At 41.4% G+C, this 17,548-nt stretch overlaps 1 protein-coding gene across 1 annotated transcript in view; it reads right to left on the reverse strand.

Annotated features, from left to right (window-relative positions):
• Positions 1-17,548, reverse strand: part of SEC23B (Sec23 homolog B, coat complex II component) — a 23,547-nt gene continuing 5,999 nt past the window's right edge. The window contains exons 4-21 of the mRNA XM_018558813.1: positions 17,494-17,546; positions 15,465-15,551; positions 14,058-14,294; positions 13,080-13,165; positions 12,114-12,258; positions 11,691-11,849; positions 8,724-8,839; positions 8,518-8,641; positions 7,646-7,726; positions 5,978-6,067; positions 5,192-5,298; positions 4,954-5,107; positions 4,444-4,521; positions 4,148-4,309; positions 3,893-3,979; positions 2,847-3,002; positions 842-907; positions 1-162 (exon numbers count right to left, since the gene is read on the reverse strand). Of these exons, the coding sequence (XP_018414315.1) occupies positions 73-162; positions 842-907; positions 2,847-3,002; positions 3,893-3,979; positions 4,148-4,309; positions 4,444-4,521; positions 4,954-5,107; positions 5,192-5,298; positions 5,978-6,067; positions 7,646-7,726; positions 8,518-8,641; positions 8,724-8,839; positions 11,691-11,849; positions 12,114-12,258; positions 13,080-13,165; positions 14,058-14,294; positions 15,465-15,551; positions 17,494-17,546 (2,078 nt within the window). The 3' untranslated portion in view covers positions 1-72. The remainder of the gene's footprint in view (positions 163-841; positions 908-2,846; positions 3,003-3,892; positions 3,980-4,147; positions 4,310-4,443; positions 4,522-4,953; positions 5,108-5,191; positions 5,299-5,977; positions 6,068-7,645; positions 7,727-8,517; positions 8,642-8,723; positions 8,840-11,690; positions 11,850-12,113; positions 12,259-13,079; positions 13,166-14,057; positions 14,295-15,464; positions 15,552-17,493; positions 17,547-17,548) is intronic.

Raw genomic sequence — 17,548 nt, forward strand, 5'->3', positions numbered from 1 at the left:
ATAGATCATCCAGAAATAATTGTTTTGGGGGTTTTTTTTCACAACAAAAGTGGAGTTACACTTTAAAGGAATTTAGGATGCGGTAGAAACTGCTAATTTTTTCAAGTGATCCATAAAAACTTGTAAACTGACATCATCGGTAAGGATTGGTGCTCCAGATTCCTAGAGAAGAGAAAGGAAGTCTGTAAACAAACAGATCTAGAAACAAACAATATAAAAGTACATTGATCAGTCTATTTAGCCTTTAGTTAGAGAAATCTGTAGGTAGTGTCCAGAACTTTGCCAAACAGAACAGCCCAGCATTTAGGAAAGGCAAGAAAGAAAGACTGAAAGCTGGTGCCTGCAGTTACACCTTTAAAGTTTTGAAGTGACAATCATTTTACTGGCTTTGGAATAAAAACCTATAAAATGTCAATTGGCAGGATGCATTTTAAAATCCATTAACTGCTGAAAAGCTGCAAATGTTTTATATATATCCCGTGCATTTATCCCATATCTTATACCCTGCCCTTTCTACATTGTTCGGAATAAATACATTCCGTAAGGGCCAATCAGTACTAAAAACTCTAAAGCAAACCAATGTGTATAAAAAATAACTAAGAAAGTGAGATAAACTAATTAGATTCCCAGAGTGATTACTATGAACACCTCCTTTTTTCCTATCCTTCAGTGTTGCAGTCAAAGAAGTGCAAATATACAGAAGCAATGATGTCAATGAGCTTGATGCATGCCATACACATGGCAATTTTTAACAATCCACACTGGGTATTGAGTGAGGACTGTCGAAGCATTATTCTTCCACAACACATTAACTTTCATAATCTATGGTTATCCAGCTTACCTGTGCCCAGTTGTACAGATTGTTGTGCGTCTGTGATGGGTTCACTTTGGAAAGAAGGAATCTTGCCTAGAAAATAAACATGTAACATTATTTTGAAATATGTGATGTTTTGTGGTTTTAAGATAAGCAATAATTTTCACTCTTGGGGGAACGTTTTTTAAATTACAATTCAAGCTGGCTTTAAAAGGGGTTGCAAGTCTGACAAGATACCACAATTTTTATCTAATGCAAAGGGGGTTCACAGGAGCCTGACAAAACAAAAAATAGTCTTCCAGTGGCTTTTCTACAAGGAAAAAGTATAGCTGAAGTGAGAAGCAAACATACACTTAAGCATTGGTTCTCAACTGGTGGGTTTGTGACCCAAAAGTGGGTCGAGACTCCGTATTCAGTGGGTCACTGCATCCCTTCCACTTTTCTAGGCCTCAGCTTGAGGTGGGGTGGGATGGGGCTATGGCCATGAGGGAGCTCCATTTATCCATACATGCATTGCTTACAGCTCCCTCACGTGTCCTGTGGAGGTGCCTGGACCCAAGTGACGTTGCACTTCTACGGGGCACGCAAGGGAGCGGTACAAGCAATGCACATATGGATGGAGCTCCATCACAGCAGCTCACACTGGACCCCAGGCTGAGGATCCACTCAAGTTCTCGTAAGATAGGGAGACTGGGTAGATCTTAATAAAAGGAAAAATACAAAAATTGTTATTGGAGTGTGTTTGTGAGACTGTCTGTGGTTGTGTGTGACTGTCAGTGTTCACACTAGTATGGTGCGTTAATTGCACAGTCCTGTGCGATTAACGCACTGTACCATGCAGTCACACCTACCACACATTCTGGTGTGGGAGGTGTGTTGCATTGCCATTTGAATGGCACCCCAAACGCACCTCCCACCGGAACGCGTGGTACCGCAATGCCGTGCGTTTCATTGCGGTGCGACTTGGGTCACGACTTAAGACCAAGGACAAATGTGGGTCCTGAGGTTACACAGGTTGAGAACCACTGCACTAGAGGACATGTATGTATATTGAATACTTTAGCTACAACTACTGGCTTCCTTATGACACCCTTATCTCCATAGACTGCAGCATCTTTCTCTAGACCCAAGACTGGTACACATAAACCTCTTTGTACATGCCATACAGTAGCTGCATACTCTAAGGTGGAGAGAAGTAGCCTGCGGCCAAATGACAGGTGGACCCTAACCACACATTGGCATTTCTCACTTATCATAATGTGACAAAGTTCATTTGCAGTAAATTTTGTTATTCTTCCACTCCCCGATTGCTTTTTCACTGAGTATACTTAGGCTGTGAGTAGGGGGGTGTCTTGGGAATATACCAAGCCCACTATCTATCTTTCTGTTTAGGACAGTGCAAGCTCAGCAATATGGCAACGCTAATAGGATCCAGCCCTCACCAAACGCCTGTCTATATGCAACTGCAACCATATTGAATTTAGGACGAGCTATTATCAAACCAATGGTTCTGATTTTGACTATTAAAGCCCATCTAAGGACAAACCAAGAAAAACTGCTAGGGTAAGTGCTCAAATATTGCCTGGGAGACCAGAGTAATGCACTTTTCCTACCTGATCCCTGCTCCCCTGGTGGTCAATGCTCACCTCTCTCCCCCGCCCTGGCTGAAGGAATGTCCCTCTCGGCATCTTCACGTCTAATGCATGTCTATGTAACCTGCATTAGATGCGATATCGTCAGCGGTCCGTAGACAAGGCTGTGGGGACTGGATTAGCAGCCCGGACGGATTTGGCAGGAGCAGGGATCAGATAAGTATAATAGCTTTTTCCTGTTCCTAGGCATAAAAGAGCACTTAATCCTTGTGGTAGAGTGATCGCCCCACTGCAAGGGTATCTTTTTGGTGTGCCCAGAGATGGGCTTTAACAGCATTTCTTATCATTTTGAATAGACCGTTTTGTACAACCTCAAAAAAGGTAGCACATTTCTAGACCTCTATGGAAAGCCCTTTCCAACAAGACAATCATAAGCTTACCTGGCTGCCTCCATGCTCTGTATTAATGTAGCGAGGCATTGGAAATCTGCTTTGCAAGATTTCCTGGGCGTCATCTAGTGGTGCCTGGAGAAGGTGTTTGAAGTTCTCATACTCTGGCATGTCCTGGTAGCCAGCTTTACGCCACTGTGCAATTGTCTGTAAAAGAAACCATGATAAAATGAATGGCAATAGAATGTACTATAGAATCACCAAAAATAGGGATACACCGATACCAGTTCTTTGATATGGAGTACGAGTACCGATATTTTTTTTCCCGGTACCCACCGATACTGAATACCAATACCGAGTGCCATGAAGGAAACCGGGCAGCGTGTAATGACTCGCGGACCCGTCTTCCTGATTAGCCGTCTCCTTTTTCACTCGTCACCAGGTGTATGGAGCCACCTTTTTGGCCAATAAGGAAGATGAGGGGCTGGTAATGACTCACCGCCTGGCTTCACAATTGGCCAGTTCCCCGACCAATCAGGGCTGGGAAGCTGGCTCCATGCTTCCTTGTCACCAAGTGACGAGGGAGCATGGAGCCCATTGGCCAGGCGGTGAGTCATTATCTGCCCCCCGGGTTCCTGATTGGCCAGGAAGCCAGCCCCCTGCTCCCTGGTGACAAGGGAGCTGGCTTCTCAACCAATCAGGAAGCCGGACAGCGTGTAATGATCCATTCCCAGGCTTCCCAATACCGGAAGTGCAGGTATCGGGATATGCATCAGGAGCATTTGGACGAGTACTCACCAAATACTCAGTATCGGCACCGATACTAGCATCGGGGCATCCCTAACCAAAACCATTACACCTACCATGTCAGCATTACCAATTTAAAACCATCTGTTGTTATTATGTAAAAAAGGAGGAATGCATCAACAGAATATCCCAGTAAGGATATATAATAGCTATGGCAAGATTTTTACACTACAGGTCTGAGAAATACAAGGACACAATTTTCTGCAGGTGTCCAACCAAAATGAAATACGAGTTCCAGGTGGCCTGTAAATGTCTGTTCTGTACTTGGTTAATTCATACTACCCACTTACTTCTCCAAGGTAGATGACAAGCTGGAAAAAGGTGTCCATAAGCAGAATCCTGTCTGGTAAAATACTACTGCTGTCCAATAACACGGGCTGGAAAAAAACAAAAAACACAACAGCAGGTGTAAATATGTAATATGAAATGTCAGATATTTGAGGTCAGGTGATGCACCTCTTACAGAACCATGTAATATCCTGCCAGTCATTATGAATACATCACATTGGACACAATAACATCATCTTTTAAAGTGGTTTTCGTACCTCTGGTGGTCCATAGAAAGAGTAAGAGTAGAGGATAGGCTGGATCATGATAAGAGACTGGGTCAGGTCTTGTCTGGCAAAGTGATGTCTGTAATAAGAGGACTCATCTGGACTGTTATTAAACACTTGCAGGAAGGGTGATCTTCTCAAATGGAACATGAACTGTGTAATTTTAAAAGATGACAGAAATGTTTATTATTTAAAAGGTTGTTGGAAAAAAAAAAAATCTATTCCAAAAAAGAAGGCCTTTCAACAATGTACAAAAGCATCACCAACATACAAATGATAACTCTTACCTGGGGATAAAGAGAAAAAGAGTCTGACAGTCTGAAGGAGGTGGGGTCATCTTTGTTGTACTGTCCAAATTTCTGACACTATAAAACACAGGTATTTATATAAAAATATTGCAGGAATTTAGATTTGAAATGCTGCAGCTGTACAAATGTATGTGAAAGTATGCCTTAGGAAATATCTATGTGGAATACACAATGCTAAACCTGGAATTCTGATAAAAAAGATGGGTTATTAGGGGCAAAAAAACAGTGCCGTCTTAAATATAAAGTGGACCTATACTTAACATTTAAAGTGAATGTATAATGGTTTTGTACAAATCCTTTTTTATTATGGGCAGAGTTTTTAAAAAAAAAAAAGGAAAATCAGTATTTCCATGTATCTGCACAGCCATTACACGGATAAATGTTAAGTATTTATTTGAAATAAATTAAAAATGGCATATGACAATTTTGTAAGAAAAGATCCCATGTTTCTACATGACTATAAATATCACAAGCCATCAAGGAACTTACAAGTCTGATGAGTTGTCTGTCCAACCATCGGAGCACATCTGGTCCTTCCTCTGTTTCTGCTCTATACACTCCCAGACGAGCCATTAAGACTGCAGAGGCTTCCTGGTCAAAGGCTGCCTCGATGTGCTGGAGCTGCGTTTGAGCATCGGCCCAGCTAAAGTCAAACATTAAGGTGTTAATTACCTTGTGATCTGTGCACGTCGTAAAGCAGAATATCAGGAAAAAAAGAACCACTTACTTCCTGGCGATAGTGGTGACTCGAATGCGTTTCTGTGTGCTGGAATGCTGGTACTGTGTGACAAACTGAACAGCTCCACGGCCCCCTTGAGGGATCGGTGCATTGTGCTGAAGAGAAACATTTGATTCATAATCATTGCCAAATAACCATAACTGTACCAGATTGAACATATTAAAATTCCCTATAACCCTTTCAATGCCAGGTCAATAAAATCTTAATGAGGCACAAGATTTATCTTACATAGGTCAATTAAATGGACTAATCTGGTATCTAGAGGATTTTAACTCTCAAATAATTATCAAACCTTTTCTTCTCAAAGTCCTGCATCTCCACTGTATGTTATGGTTTGTTTTTATCCATTTGTGCCCTCCCACTCCAGTGCTGTATGCTGGTATCAGTGGGTAAGTCACATCCCTCATCATAAGCATCCTCATGCAGAGGAAGAGAGGGGTCGGTTAGTTAAATATTTGACCACAGTGGGAAATAAACCCTGGTGCCTAGGGGACTGCACAGTCATATTTAGACACCCTGCACAACTGTTGTAACAGGAAAGTGCAAGTAAGATTATAAAAATTAAAGTTGTTATTGCATCAGATATTGTGCTATCTATTTTTGTTGCTTCAACTGCACTTTAACCACTCAGTGGCTTTTTATATCACTTTGGAACTCTGGTGACATCTTGCTGCCTCAATTCCTGGCTCTGCTCACACCCACCCTTAAGTTCTGAGTGTTATCCCACACCTTGGGGGGTCTTCCCATTCCCCATCAAATGAAAAACACAAATACCTGATTTACAACTTCAAAATAAATTCCAAGTGTTGTTGTTGGATCCAGGCTACAGATTTTCCACTGACATGTTCCACCAATTCCCAATTCCTAGAACACATAAAACAATGTATATTTATTCCTCATAGATTGAATAAGCTGTATGGAAGAGGCAATTGCTATGCAATGACAAAGCATCATGAAAACATTTCTTGAGGAGTTAACAATTTGCAGTAATATTAAAGTCAAAAGGTTTTAAGCAATTTCAAATGCTGATTAAAGTACTTACAATGGATTCTGCTTAATGTTTAAATGTTTTAGTTTCCTGCAGAATTAGCTGGTCCCCTGAGCACATGCCCCGATTTCCTGTCTCAAGCAGAGTCCTATGGAGCCACCCTTGTATGTGCTAGTAAGCGGTTTGTGCCTCCACAAGCACAGCAAAATCAAGCTACTTCCCTCCCCCTTGCCCCCTCTCCAAGCTAGTAGATGAACAGCTTCTGGAGTCTGCTCTGTCCCCTGTCATCTTGTACTGGACAGGAAATGCAGGGAAGCTGAGCTGAGAGACTTGGAAGCAGCTGTTTAGAAACTAATGAATGTAAGTGCTTGGGCAAAAATGTAAAGCAACGCAATGTATATTCGTTTGATCTAGATTCATTATATTTAAAAAAAGCTTGAGAGTTTACTACTACTACTTTAATGTAAAAGCCATTTGGAACATGTATTGATATAAATAGATTGTGTTTGGTGTAGGATAGCTGAGATTTTTTAAAGAATCATCACTTAGAGAAAAAATAAAATAAAAAAAACCAGTTGGCTTATGTCAGGTATGCCATAAACATGAGACTGATGAACATAATTATACTCCGTTGCACATTATATCTATAAATGGACAACTGCTTTCCCCCCCACTACCATTCACTTTGATGGAGCATTTTCTGAATGGCTATAGAGATGCAAGTGCTTCTGAATTGATTGTTCCTCACCAGACTGAGCCACATTCATTTTATGTCTATGGTAGGAAAGCCCCCTTTGTTCACTCAGCGTAAATCTTTGAATTTAAAGTGACACTAAACTCAGGAGTTAAATCTTAAAAATGCATTTAAGTACCTTAACTATTAACAATACTGGACATTATTTGTGGATCACTCAGGTGTAGGTCCTGAAATCATCTCTGAATTCATGCCGACACTGTACTTCCTTCTGGAGGGGGGGCTACTTTTATCCCCATGCTCTGTGTGTGTGCAGTAAGGTAGCCACCACTCCAAGCTCACTGCTGTGATGGGACTACTATCTCAATACAAATTAGTAAACTGAACATGAGATTGTAGTCCATCACAGCAGTGAGCTTGGAGCGGTGGCTACTTTACAACATACACAGGGACCATAGCGAACAAAAGTAGTCACCCTCCAGAAGGAAGGACAGTGTCAGCACCAATTCAGAGATCATTTGGAGGATCTACAGCCGAGTGATACACAAATAAGATACATTTTTGTTAATAGTTGGGAACTGGAATGCATGTTTAAGATTTTAAGTCCTGAGTCTAGTGTCACTTCAACAGTTTTATTAATAGGCTCATATCTTGATATCAGACGAGTCACAACAGAAAGAGGAAACATTTTATACTGGGAAAAAAAAAAAAAAAAAAAAATTTTAAGCTGCTACAAAATCTGAATGTTGTTGCAACTTACATTTTCTGAAATGCATGGGCTCTTCACATTTAAGGAAACACAGGGACCAATCGCACCGGATATTTTTAATTCTCTTGAAGTCTACAAGAAACAAATAAAAACGTAGAAAAATGGAATTTCTGCAAATATCATGTTATTTAAACATACACAAATGTGAACACTAGCACTTGAAATGGAGTTGTGAACCAGCTCGCTGTCCCTCGCTGAAACACTCTACAGCTCTAGTCACAAGCACAGGGACATAGAGTAAAGTAGGCTATACACGCTTCGAATTTTTTGTCCCGTTCTTGATGAACTAGCCAAAAGTCACTGCATGGGTGCTCCTGTCGGACACCGTATATACCGGCTTAACAGTCATAGTGTATGGCAACCCATAGTAGATATATTGGCACACTTCTGAAACCTCACATTTGCGTCAACTTTGTGGAAAGTGGAATTACCTATATACGCCATTATAATTAAGACCTTCCTGGGTCACAATGCATGTGTTCAGAGGAGATTATTGTGACCCAAAGTGACATGACGTTTGACTACATTGTGCCCAAAGTACCGATTAGTTTGGATTTATCCTAAAAGAACACAAAATCTATACTGAAAATGTATGTCTGTATGTATATGATATACAGGTGACAACACCCTTAGCAGGGCTACACAGAGGGGAACCCGCGGCTCCACAGCCAGCAAAAGAACGTGACGTCTTTCCTGGAGGGTAGGAAACACAAATCTAAACTGAGGGAGGAGAAGAGGGTAGGGATTTTTAAACTGTTCCCAATTGCGTTTCCTGTAGAAGGAGGAGCCAACCATCTCTCAGGTTGCCATCCTGGAAGACGATTGGAGAAAGTAGGACACAATTTCATTAGATAGAATCTCACCTTTACTTCAAGGTTGGCACCAAAGGCCATTTTGAATTCTCCATTTACATCTTTGCTGAAAACTCTTTGGAATGTTTGCTTGAATAGGGATGTATTAAAAGAATCTCCAATGACAATCTCACCTCTGAAAAATACAAAGACTGTAAATAATACCACCCTGTGAATTACAAACGACTTCACGTCATGTAAATGTACTTCTAACATACCCTGTAAGGTTTGAACAGCATTTCATCTCCAAAAGACCAGTCTGGTCCAGGGCACAGGCATAAATGTCAATGCAATGACCATTAGCTGCACAACGATTTGCCAACCCTTCATAGTGCTGTGCAGAGAAGAAAAAAAAGTGTTACTTTTGAATAAAGAGGAAAGGCAAGCTTTGTTCAACATAACATCCCTATTGCAAGCTTGCAAGTAGAGCACATTTGTTTTAAGCTGGCCATAAATTTTAGGGGGCGATCAATCATAGGGCAAGCGCAAACAAGTCTTTCAGAGTTCCATCAACCTGTAGGTTCAACTTAGCCAAGCTACAAGACCTGTTGTTAGGGATGAGGATGGCAGCAGAGGGACCACCTCAAAAAAGGGCAACAGTGGCTATCAGGGCATCTTTTCTAACCTGTCCTATGGATTGTTCCCTCCAACAGTGGGCAGCTGGCCAGCTCAGGGCACCCAAATAAGGCTGGCTCAGATGACTGTCATCTCATGTCGGCAGGTTCTCTTAAACCCAATATGCCCTTAATTGCTTCATTCAGTAGTAGAAAATGGTCTGTTGCAGGTCAATAATTAAAGTGTTTGTAAACCTTAACAATTCATTTTATTTTCTTCCTTTTGGTCCATTAAAGATAGAATTAAAAGCATTTTTGTTAGAGTGGTTTTAGACCCGACAGGCAGCCTCATGGCCAACCGCTGCCAATTGCAAGGCAGTGATTTACCCTCATCAGCCTGCAACATGAAGTTCAGTTACTAGTGGTGTCTCAAATAAGAAACTAGACAAAGTCACAAAAATTTTCCTAAGAAAACTTTATACAGTAAAGTATGATGCCAAACATACAGAGAATAGATTTTGTGTTTACATACACTTTGTCTATGTTAGATCTGAAAGATCTAGATAATAATTTGCTGGAAGACTTTACTCCTCTACGTTGACTCACAAATAAAATGTACATTTCCCTCATACAAAGATAATGGGAGGATTTATCAAAACTGGAGGAGAGAGAAGAGACAGGAGAGAGAGAAGAGACAGGAGAGAGGGGAGAGACAGGAGAGACAGGAGAGACAGGAGAGACAGGAGAGACAGGAGAGACAGGAGAGACAGGAGAGACAGGAGAGACAGGAGAGACAGGAGAGACAGGAGAGACAGGAGAGACAGGAGAGACAGGAGAGACAGGAGAGACAGGAGAGACAGGAGAGACAGGAGAGACAGGAGAGACAGGAGAGACAGGAGAGACAGGAGAGACAGGAGAGACAGGAGAGACAGGAGAGACAGGAGAGACAGGAGAGACAGGAGAGACAGGAGAGACAGGAGAGACAGGAGAGACAGGAGAGACAGGAGAGACAGGAGAGACAGGAGAGACAGGAGAGACAGGAGAGACAGGAGAGACAGGAGAGACAGGAGAGACAGGAGAGACAGGAGAGACAGGAGAGACAGGAGAGACAGGAGAGACAGGAGAGACAGGAGAGACAGGAGAGACAGGAGAGACAGGAGAGACAGGAGAGACAGGAGAGACAGGAGAGACAGGAGAGACAGGAGAGACAGGAGAGACAGGAGAGACAGGAGAGACAGGAGAGACAGGAGAGACAGGAGAGACAGGAGAGACAGGAGAGACAGGAGAGACAGGAGAGACAGGAGAGACAGGAGAGACAGGAGAGACAGGAGAGACAGGAGAGACAGGAGAGACAGGAGAGACAGGAGAGACAGGAGAGACAGGAGAGACAGGAGAGACAGGAGAGACAGGAGAGACAGGAGAGACAGGAGAGACAGGAGAGACAGGAGAGACAGGAGAGACAGGAGAGACAGGAGAGACAGGAGAGACAGGAGAGACAGGAGAGACAGGAGAGACAGGAGACAGGAGACAGACCGATTGGCTGCAGTGCCAATATTTTAAGCATCCAAAAAAAAAAAAAAAATTCTTATTCTCTCCACAAGGGACTGTGGTCTCTCCACAAGGGACTGTAATTTATTTGTTATAGCAACTAGTAAATAGACCTACAGAGCCTATTCTGCAGATGAGTAATGATTTTATGCTCCTATAACCTACTTGTTGCTATCAAAGCAGGAGTTCAGTGGTTTGTTATTGGAAAACCACCAAGTGGTAGAGGACACCGAAGGAAACATTTTAACTCTTGCACAATCAATTATAAACTCAAGTGGACCAAATATGTGGTCATCATGGGTCACATGGCTTGGCTGGAAATGCAGGAAAATGGACACCTTTCAAAAGAGAGATAAGTGATATATCTCATATATCTCAGTTTGCTGTTCTGTTCATATATGCCAAACAGCACAGCCACTGTAAGAATAAGAATAGAAACTAGTCACTGACACCAGCAGTAATTTGAATGCTACTAAATTTGCATAACCTCAAAAGGTTTCAAAGCTTTGTATGTTCTCTTTTAAAAAGGTGCAAACTTTGCATGGCCTCAATGTTAGCCTTTTGTAACAGCCAAGTAACTGCTAATGTTCAAGCAATTAATATGCATTTGGATTCCATTTTCAGGCCATGCACCCACAATCCAGTGCATTAAAATAGTAAGTAGTAAGCAGTTCAGCTTGAACCTCAGTGTTGGCAGTTTTTTCTAAAACCACTTCCTTCTGAATCCTACAATTTGCTCTGAAACAAGACGTTTTTATGAAAAGATTTGTATGATTCTTTCTACTGATGTTTGTATTTTACCAAGTTTTGGGATTATTGCAGGCAATGCTGAAATCTGGTGTACTATCTAGAAGAATCACATGGTTTGTTACCCAATGCAGAGTTTACATCAAAATGTGTATGCAAATACACAGATTTGTATCCATCCATCTATATCTCCTTTGATCGGAGGCCCTTCAGAAAAGAAAGATCCACATTGTGTTACTAGCCCCATTGTGAAGGCTCAAAAGACAATCTATTGTACGGCTGCATAATAGCTTCTCCCACACAGAAGATATACAGAAAACAAAAATCTTTTCATGCCTTAATAGCCTTTTTCATAAAACGAGCATTATCCTTCTCTATATCATGCCAGGAACGGATTGGTGTTTTCAGCTCGTCTCCGACCACCATGCCTGGTCCTTGGGAGGGTGGACCTCCTGTAAACAGCATTATTCTAGCTCCAGTGTTTGGGAGGGTTCCCTAAAGAGAACAATCAGTAAAATTACATTTCACAAACACAATACTTAGCACTGCATTATAATGCAAACTTAAGTCTTAATGCAATTGGCTTTACTCGACATCTGTAACAGTGTCTACTTTATTACAAATGCTAATGCCAACTTAACTAGCACATGCAAAAGAGTTTCCTTCATTAAGGTTCTGCTGTACAAGTCAAAAGCAACCAAAAAGGTAATCTGAGAATTTAAACTCCCTCCACCCAAAAACACAAAGATCTTCAATTACCTCCAGCAAACCGACTGCAATAGACAAAGCTACTCCAGAAGATCTCAGTGGTCTTTTTCCCTGGGTTACGGGCCATGGATCACGCTGTAATTCCCCAAGCAGATCTGTGAGGTTCATGTCAATTTTGTGAATTGGCTGTAAAAACCTAGAACAAAATCGATTAAAAAAAATCATAAGAATAATGTTGTTTTCAAACAAATTTTTTTTTTTTTTTAAATAACCCAGCTACTGTAAAAGGTTGCCACAGAAAATAGAGAGATCAGTTGACAGTCTCCTAACTGGCTGTAATGTCTATATCCAGAAGAAAACAAGAGCTGATGCTCACCAGAGGTACAAGTGACTGGACGGGTAAACCTGTTTGATCACTTTTGCTTTTTCACCAAATAAGGTGCTGGGATAATCTTTAGTGCACCTCCAAATCCCCACTGCACAGAACAAACACCAACAGGCTCACAATACCATTATTTACATTGTAGAAACCCAATAGCCCTACAATGTTCCTGCATTCTACTACTTTTACTGTCACAAGAGAACTTACCAACAGGGTATAGTGACACAACTACACAAAGCCAAACATATCCATCATTGTGCAAGGGTAATATATATATATAAAAATGCCCACACACAAGCCAAAACTCTGATGTATTTATAAAGACAATGATGCCTTTGATTGAAAATGCCATTGTTCAGCTACCAGACTGCATATTAATTCAAGGGTGGTAATGTTACCCAGAATACGTTCAGGGCAAGTGCTCGACTGCCTTGGAACTATTATGCCACTAGCGAGTCAGTGAAGGGCAGATGCCATGCAAGGTTTTACAGACAGACAGATGATTAGCTTCCTTTAACAAGCCAAGTCTTTTAAAATTTCCTACTTTATCGTGACACTGGCTTTGCTGTTCACAGGAGACTGTATGGCAAGCACAATAAATAACGGACGAGAAGTGCACAATGGTGGAAAGTTACCTGCTTGATAAGAAGGGCTGTTCCTGAGGCTGCATTGGTCTTCCTTGCTGTACTGGAGCAGCTGGCTTTGTTAGCCCCAGCATATCCTAAATGTTATAAAAACCAAAAAGGTACATTATTCATTTTAGTGCAATAATAGTCTCACTTTGTATATGAAACAAATACATTTTTACAGCCTGATGTGAGGTATGAAACACCATTTGACCAATATAAAATGCACATTGTCCACCGGGGTTGCTCACATCACAAGATGGCGGCGCCCGGCAGAAGTTTCAGGGCTTGTTCACACCAAATGCAGACCAGATCTGCATGAGTTTCTGCACACGCAGTGTGCCACTTTTTTGATGCGTTCCCGGGCCGTTTTTGTTAATGGGCTGTCAGTGCGTTCCAGGCCGTTTGCATGCATTCCAGAGCAGGTAAAATAGGGCTTGCTGCAGTATCTTTACATGCTCTGGAACTGAACGCTGTGGTGTGAACTAGAGCCCAAAATACCATTGGAATACATTGGACGCAGTTTTGATCCGGTCTGTAACTGCTCTGCTCCTGGAACGCGCTTGGTGTGAACAAGGCCTCAGGGCTTTTACAAGTAAATAACACGTCTAAAATACATTAAATGTACATACAATCTTACTGTTAAAATGAATGACCCAATGACACTGTCACTAAAAAAAAGTACAGCTGGTTATCTTACAAATATTAGCACAGCCATACTTATGTCCCAAGGCAAATGAGTAGTGTACCAAGACTGGCCATCCAATTAGCAATCACCTTGTGAAAGCCAATCGGTTGCTACAACTCACTGCACAACAGTGTTCTTTGAAGTGTTAATAGGGCAAAATGCAAGCGCATAAAAGACAACAAGTATCAGAGCAGTGTTGGCAGTGATAATCAGAGGGCCCATGGGAGCACTCATTTCGCCTTCATCCCTGCTGGGTAACATAATGACTTTAGCACCTGGTTGACAATAACAGCTCCTACCTGTATTTGCTTTGCGGTGAGATCTTTCGTCCCTCGGAAAACATAGCTTTTGGAGATCCCATCACAGTTCAGTTCATGCACTTGTACCATTCTGCCAAAGGTGATTAGCCCAACCAAAGCGTCTGCTGGCAAGAGACTTAGGGACATCTGTAGTGACTCCTTAAGAGCCTGCAAGTCCTCTTCCTCCAGACAAGTATCTACCACATACAGGAAGATTAAGGGGGTCTGGGGGCCTCTCTGCAGTAACAAGGAAAAGTCCACATGTTATTTTAACAAAACAATAACATGCAGGATAGTAATTTGTAAAATCTAGTGTATTATGGGTGCTACATAGTACAGGGTATTTTGAAGACAAGGTATATTTCCAGCTTGCTGGAAGATATTTTTTATGAAGAAATAGTACAGATTTTCATTGCTCCAAACTTGTTATTATCACTCATTTGTCACGCATACTCTACCTAATGATTACAAGCAATGCTTCAATTGTCACATTTGGCAAAAAACAATACTGTGTGTAGCCAGTTTCATTCATTCTGGTGTCACAAAGAGAGAATCTATGGTGATGTGCATGACATCATGTAGTGCAGTAAAAGTTTGGACCCCTGTAAATTTCAAAGCTGAACTCCAGCCTTACCTTCAGTCTTGCACAGTAGTACAGGCTCGCCTCCTGTACTGAAAATACTTAGTCTGATTTCAGTGCACATTTAGTTTTTCATTGTGTGCATTAGAAGAGCTCAGATAAAGCCCACCTCATATCCTAGCTGGAGGACACCCAGCACCATCTAACTCACTACTCTTAGCCTGACCCTACCTTGGTCTCGGCTGGAGGAAGTTTTACACACTTCCTGTTCCAAGAACAACTGGCACTGAGACTGAGAAGAAATTCAAGTCACTCGCACTCCAAAACCATGCCCAGTCAATCACTTGATTGACTGTGGTAGTGTAACATGGTTCTAAGAAGTTAGATGAATCTCCAGAACAGGGACACAGACAGCAATAAAAAGCCTAAAAAGGATTTTCACCCTTTGCTATTATTTCCAAAAAACATACAATAAAAAGGTTTTTGTTGGGCTTGCACTTTAACCACTTGCCTCATTTATAACAAAAAATTAATCATAAGAAAAAAAAAAAAGTGGGGTGCAACTGCTGAACTCCTAAAAATGCAACGCTGTTACCTCTTAGCCTTTATTTTCAATGCTTTATGAGGCACGGACCTGGAGCAAGTATGCAGCAAAAGTTTAGTGCATACAACTGATGTGCACGTGTTCTAGGCAAATGACTGAAAGCTTTCAAGCTGCTAAATTAGCATGAAAGTCAGGCAACTAGCACTTAAAGAAAAGATCAACAATAGCATTCCCACATTAAGAAATTTGACATTTTTATTTTTTTGTTGTAATAGAAACATACCTGAACAATGTATTCAATGGTGGAGAACTGAGCCATAAGTTCGGCAGGCTGATTCATTTCTGATATTCCAGCATATGTGGGAGGAAACTAAAAGAGACAATAGACAAAGATGTTGAGGAAATAAGCAATTTACATTATTTAAATTGTACATAATCTGTCTAAAGCTCACCACACACAACCTTGCTAATTTGACTGTACAATGTTCTTTAGATCCAACAACTGTGTAAGGGTCTTCCTAAATGGATAATATAGAGATGATACATTTCAACTGTAACTTGTGTGGTGATCTTAACCACTTAATGACACTAAACGCATGAGTTAAAAATGCAATCAAGTATCCTAACAAAATAGTAATTGTATCTTATTCGTGTATCACTCGGCTGTAGATCCTCAAATCATCTCTGAATTGGTGCCGACACTGTGCTTCCTTCTGGAGGTAGCTTTTGTTCCCCATGGTCCCTGTGTGTGTTGTAAAGTAGCCACCGCTCAAGCTCACTCCTGTGATGGACTACAGTCTCATGTTTAGTTTATTAATTTGTAATGACGTTCTAGTTTATCACAGGAGCGAGCTTGGAGTGGTGGCTTATTTACAACACAATGTTGTATAGATGTCATCAGCACTCCAAATATGACAGAATACGTCAAGATTTTAGTGAATCTTCATTTTTTTTAAATAAATTTAAAAATAAAAATGAAGATTCACTAAAACTTTGACGTATTCTGTCATATTTGGAGTGCTGATGACATCTATACAACATTTTACCCGATACGGCACCATCCGTAGTCATTGCGAGCACCCATTTTTTCCACATGAGAAGTCCGGTAATGTGTGCTACAGGTCCTTGGACATTATTTACAACACACACACGGACCATGGGGAACAAAAGTAGCCACCCTCCAGAAGGAAGGACAGTGTCAGCACCAATTCAGAGACGATTTGAGGTCCTACAGCCGAGTGATACATAAATAAGGTATAGTATTGTTAATAGTTAGGGTACTTGAATGCCTTTGTAATATTTAACTCCTGAGTTAAGTGTCACTTTAAGTCCCCAGAGCGATTTAAAATGGCCGTGGGGGAGTGGATATTCACTCCAGCTCAGAGTTAAACCTGCGCCCAGAATCAGTGGGACCTGTTGGGGAATCCTGAAACAGTCACCTGGGCTTTCAGTGCTTCTACAGATCACTTTAGAGAAGCACACTGTAGACGTAAACAATATAAATCCTGCAGCACTCATTATTCTAGACCCGTTTAGAAAATGAAAGAACAAATTGAACTGGCCGCCATGTGCCATGAAGATACCAATTCTTTTCCAGCTTATCTAAAGATGCCCCTGAGAATGTTACTAAATAAATTCCACTTGCAAAGCAAACCCACAACCCTTAGTGTTACAGCCACCCACTTGTTCTATGGACCCAAAACAATGCAGGGATACAGATTGTATATCCATGTACTGTTTCCACAGTGGTGAGGGGAGAACCTTGTTCCATTCAGGCCCTAGAAGGAGCACCCACATGGCCAGTAAAAATGCACTTGTTGCTCCAATGCGCCCCCCCTCCCCAAGTTATCATCTTCTACTAACAACCTTTAATTGGTGCTGCTCAAACTAAAACATTTAGGTAGGTCTCCCCTGAAATACTGAGACTTCAGATGGGAATGCCAAGTTCAAAATCAAAGAATAAGAATTCCAACTACTTAGCATAGAGTTCCATCTTTTATCACTCATATGCACCCCTGCCCCTACAGTACTTCCTGGGGATACAACTATGGCAGAGGAAGTCCCTTTAAATACCACATGAATGAGGTGCTCAGTCTTTTAATTTTGTGGTCCAGCTGTCAGTCTCTTTTAGTGGGAGACAAATGCTCTGTTTGCTATTGTTTTGATACCCAAAAAATCCCTTACTTGAATTTTGTAAAAATGATCATTCGTAACCATCTGGGAAACTGAAAAACTGACTCTGCACCTACATGTAAGCTCCAAGCCCCTAAATCGCATAGCATGGAAACCAAAAACAATCCTATGACACTTACCTGATTTCGCTGGAAGCAGAAGTTACAGGCCCACAGCTTGGCTCTGTAGTCAACT

This window comes from Nanorana parkeri, unplaced genomic scaffold, assembly GCF_000935625.1.
Source record: "Nanorana parkeri isolate BGI_ZX_2015 unplaced genomic scaffold, ASM93562v1 scaffold361, whole genome shotgun sequence".
In the NCBI taxonomy this organism is placed as follows: Eukaryota; Metazoa; Chordata; class Amphibia; order Anura; family Dicroglossidae; genus Nanorana; species Nanorana parkeri.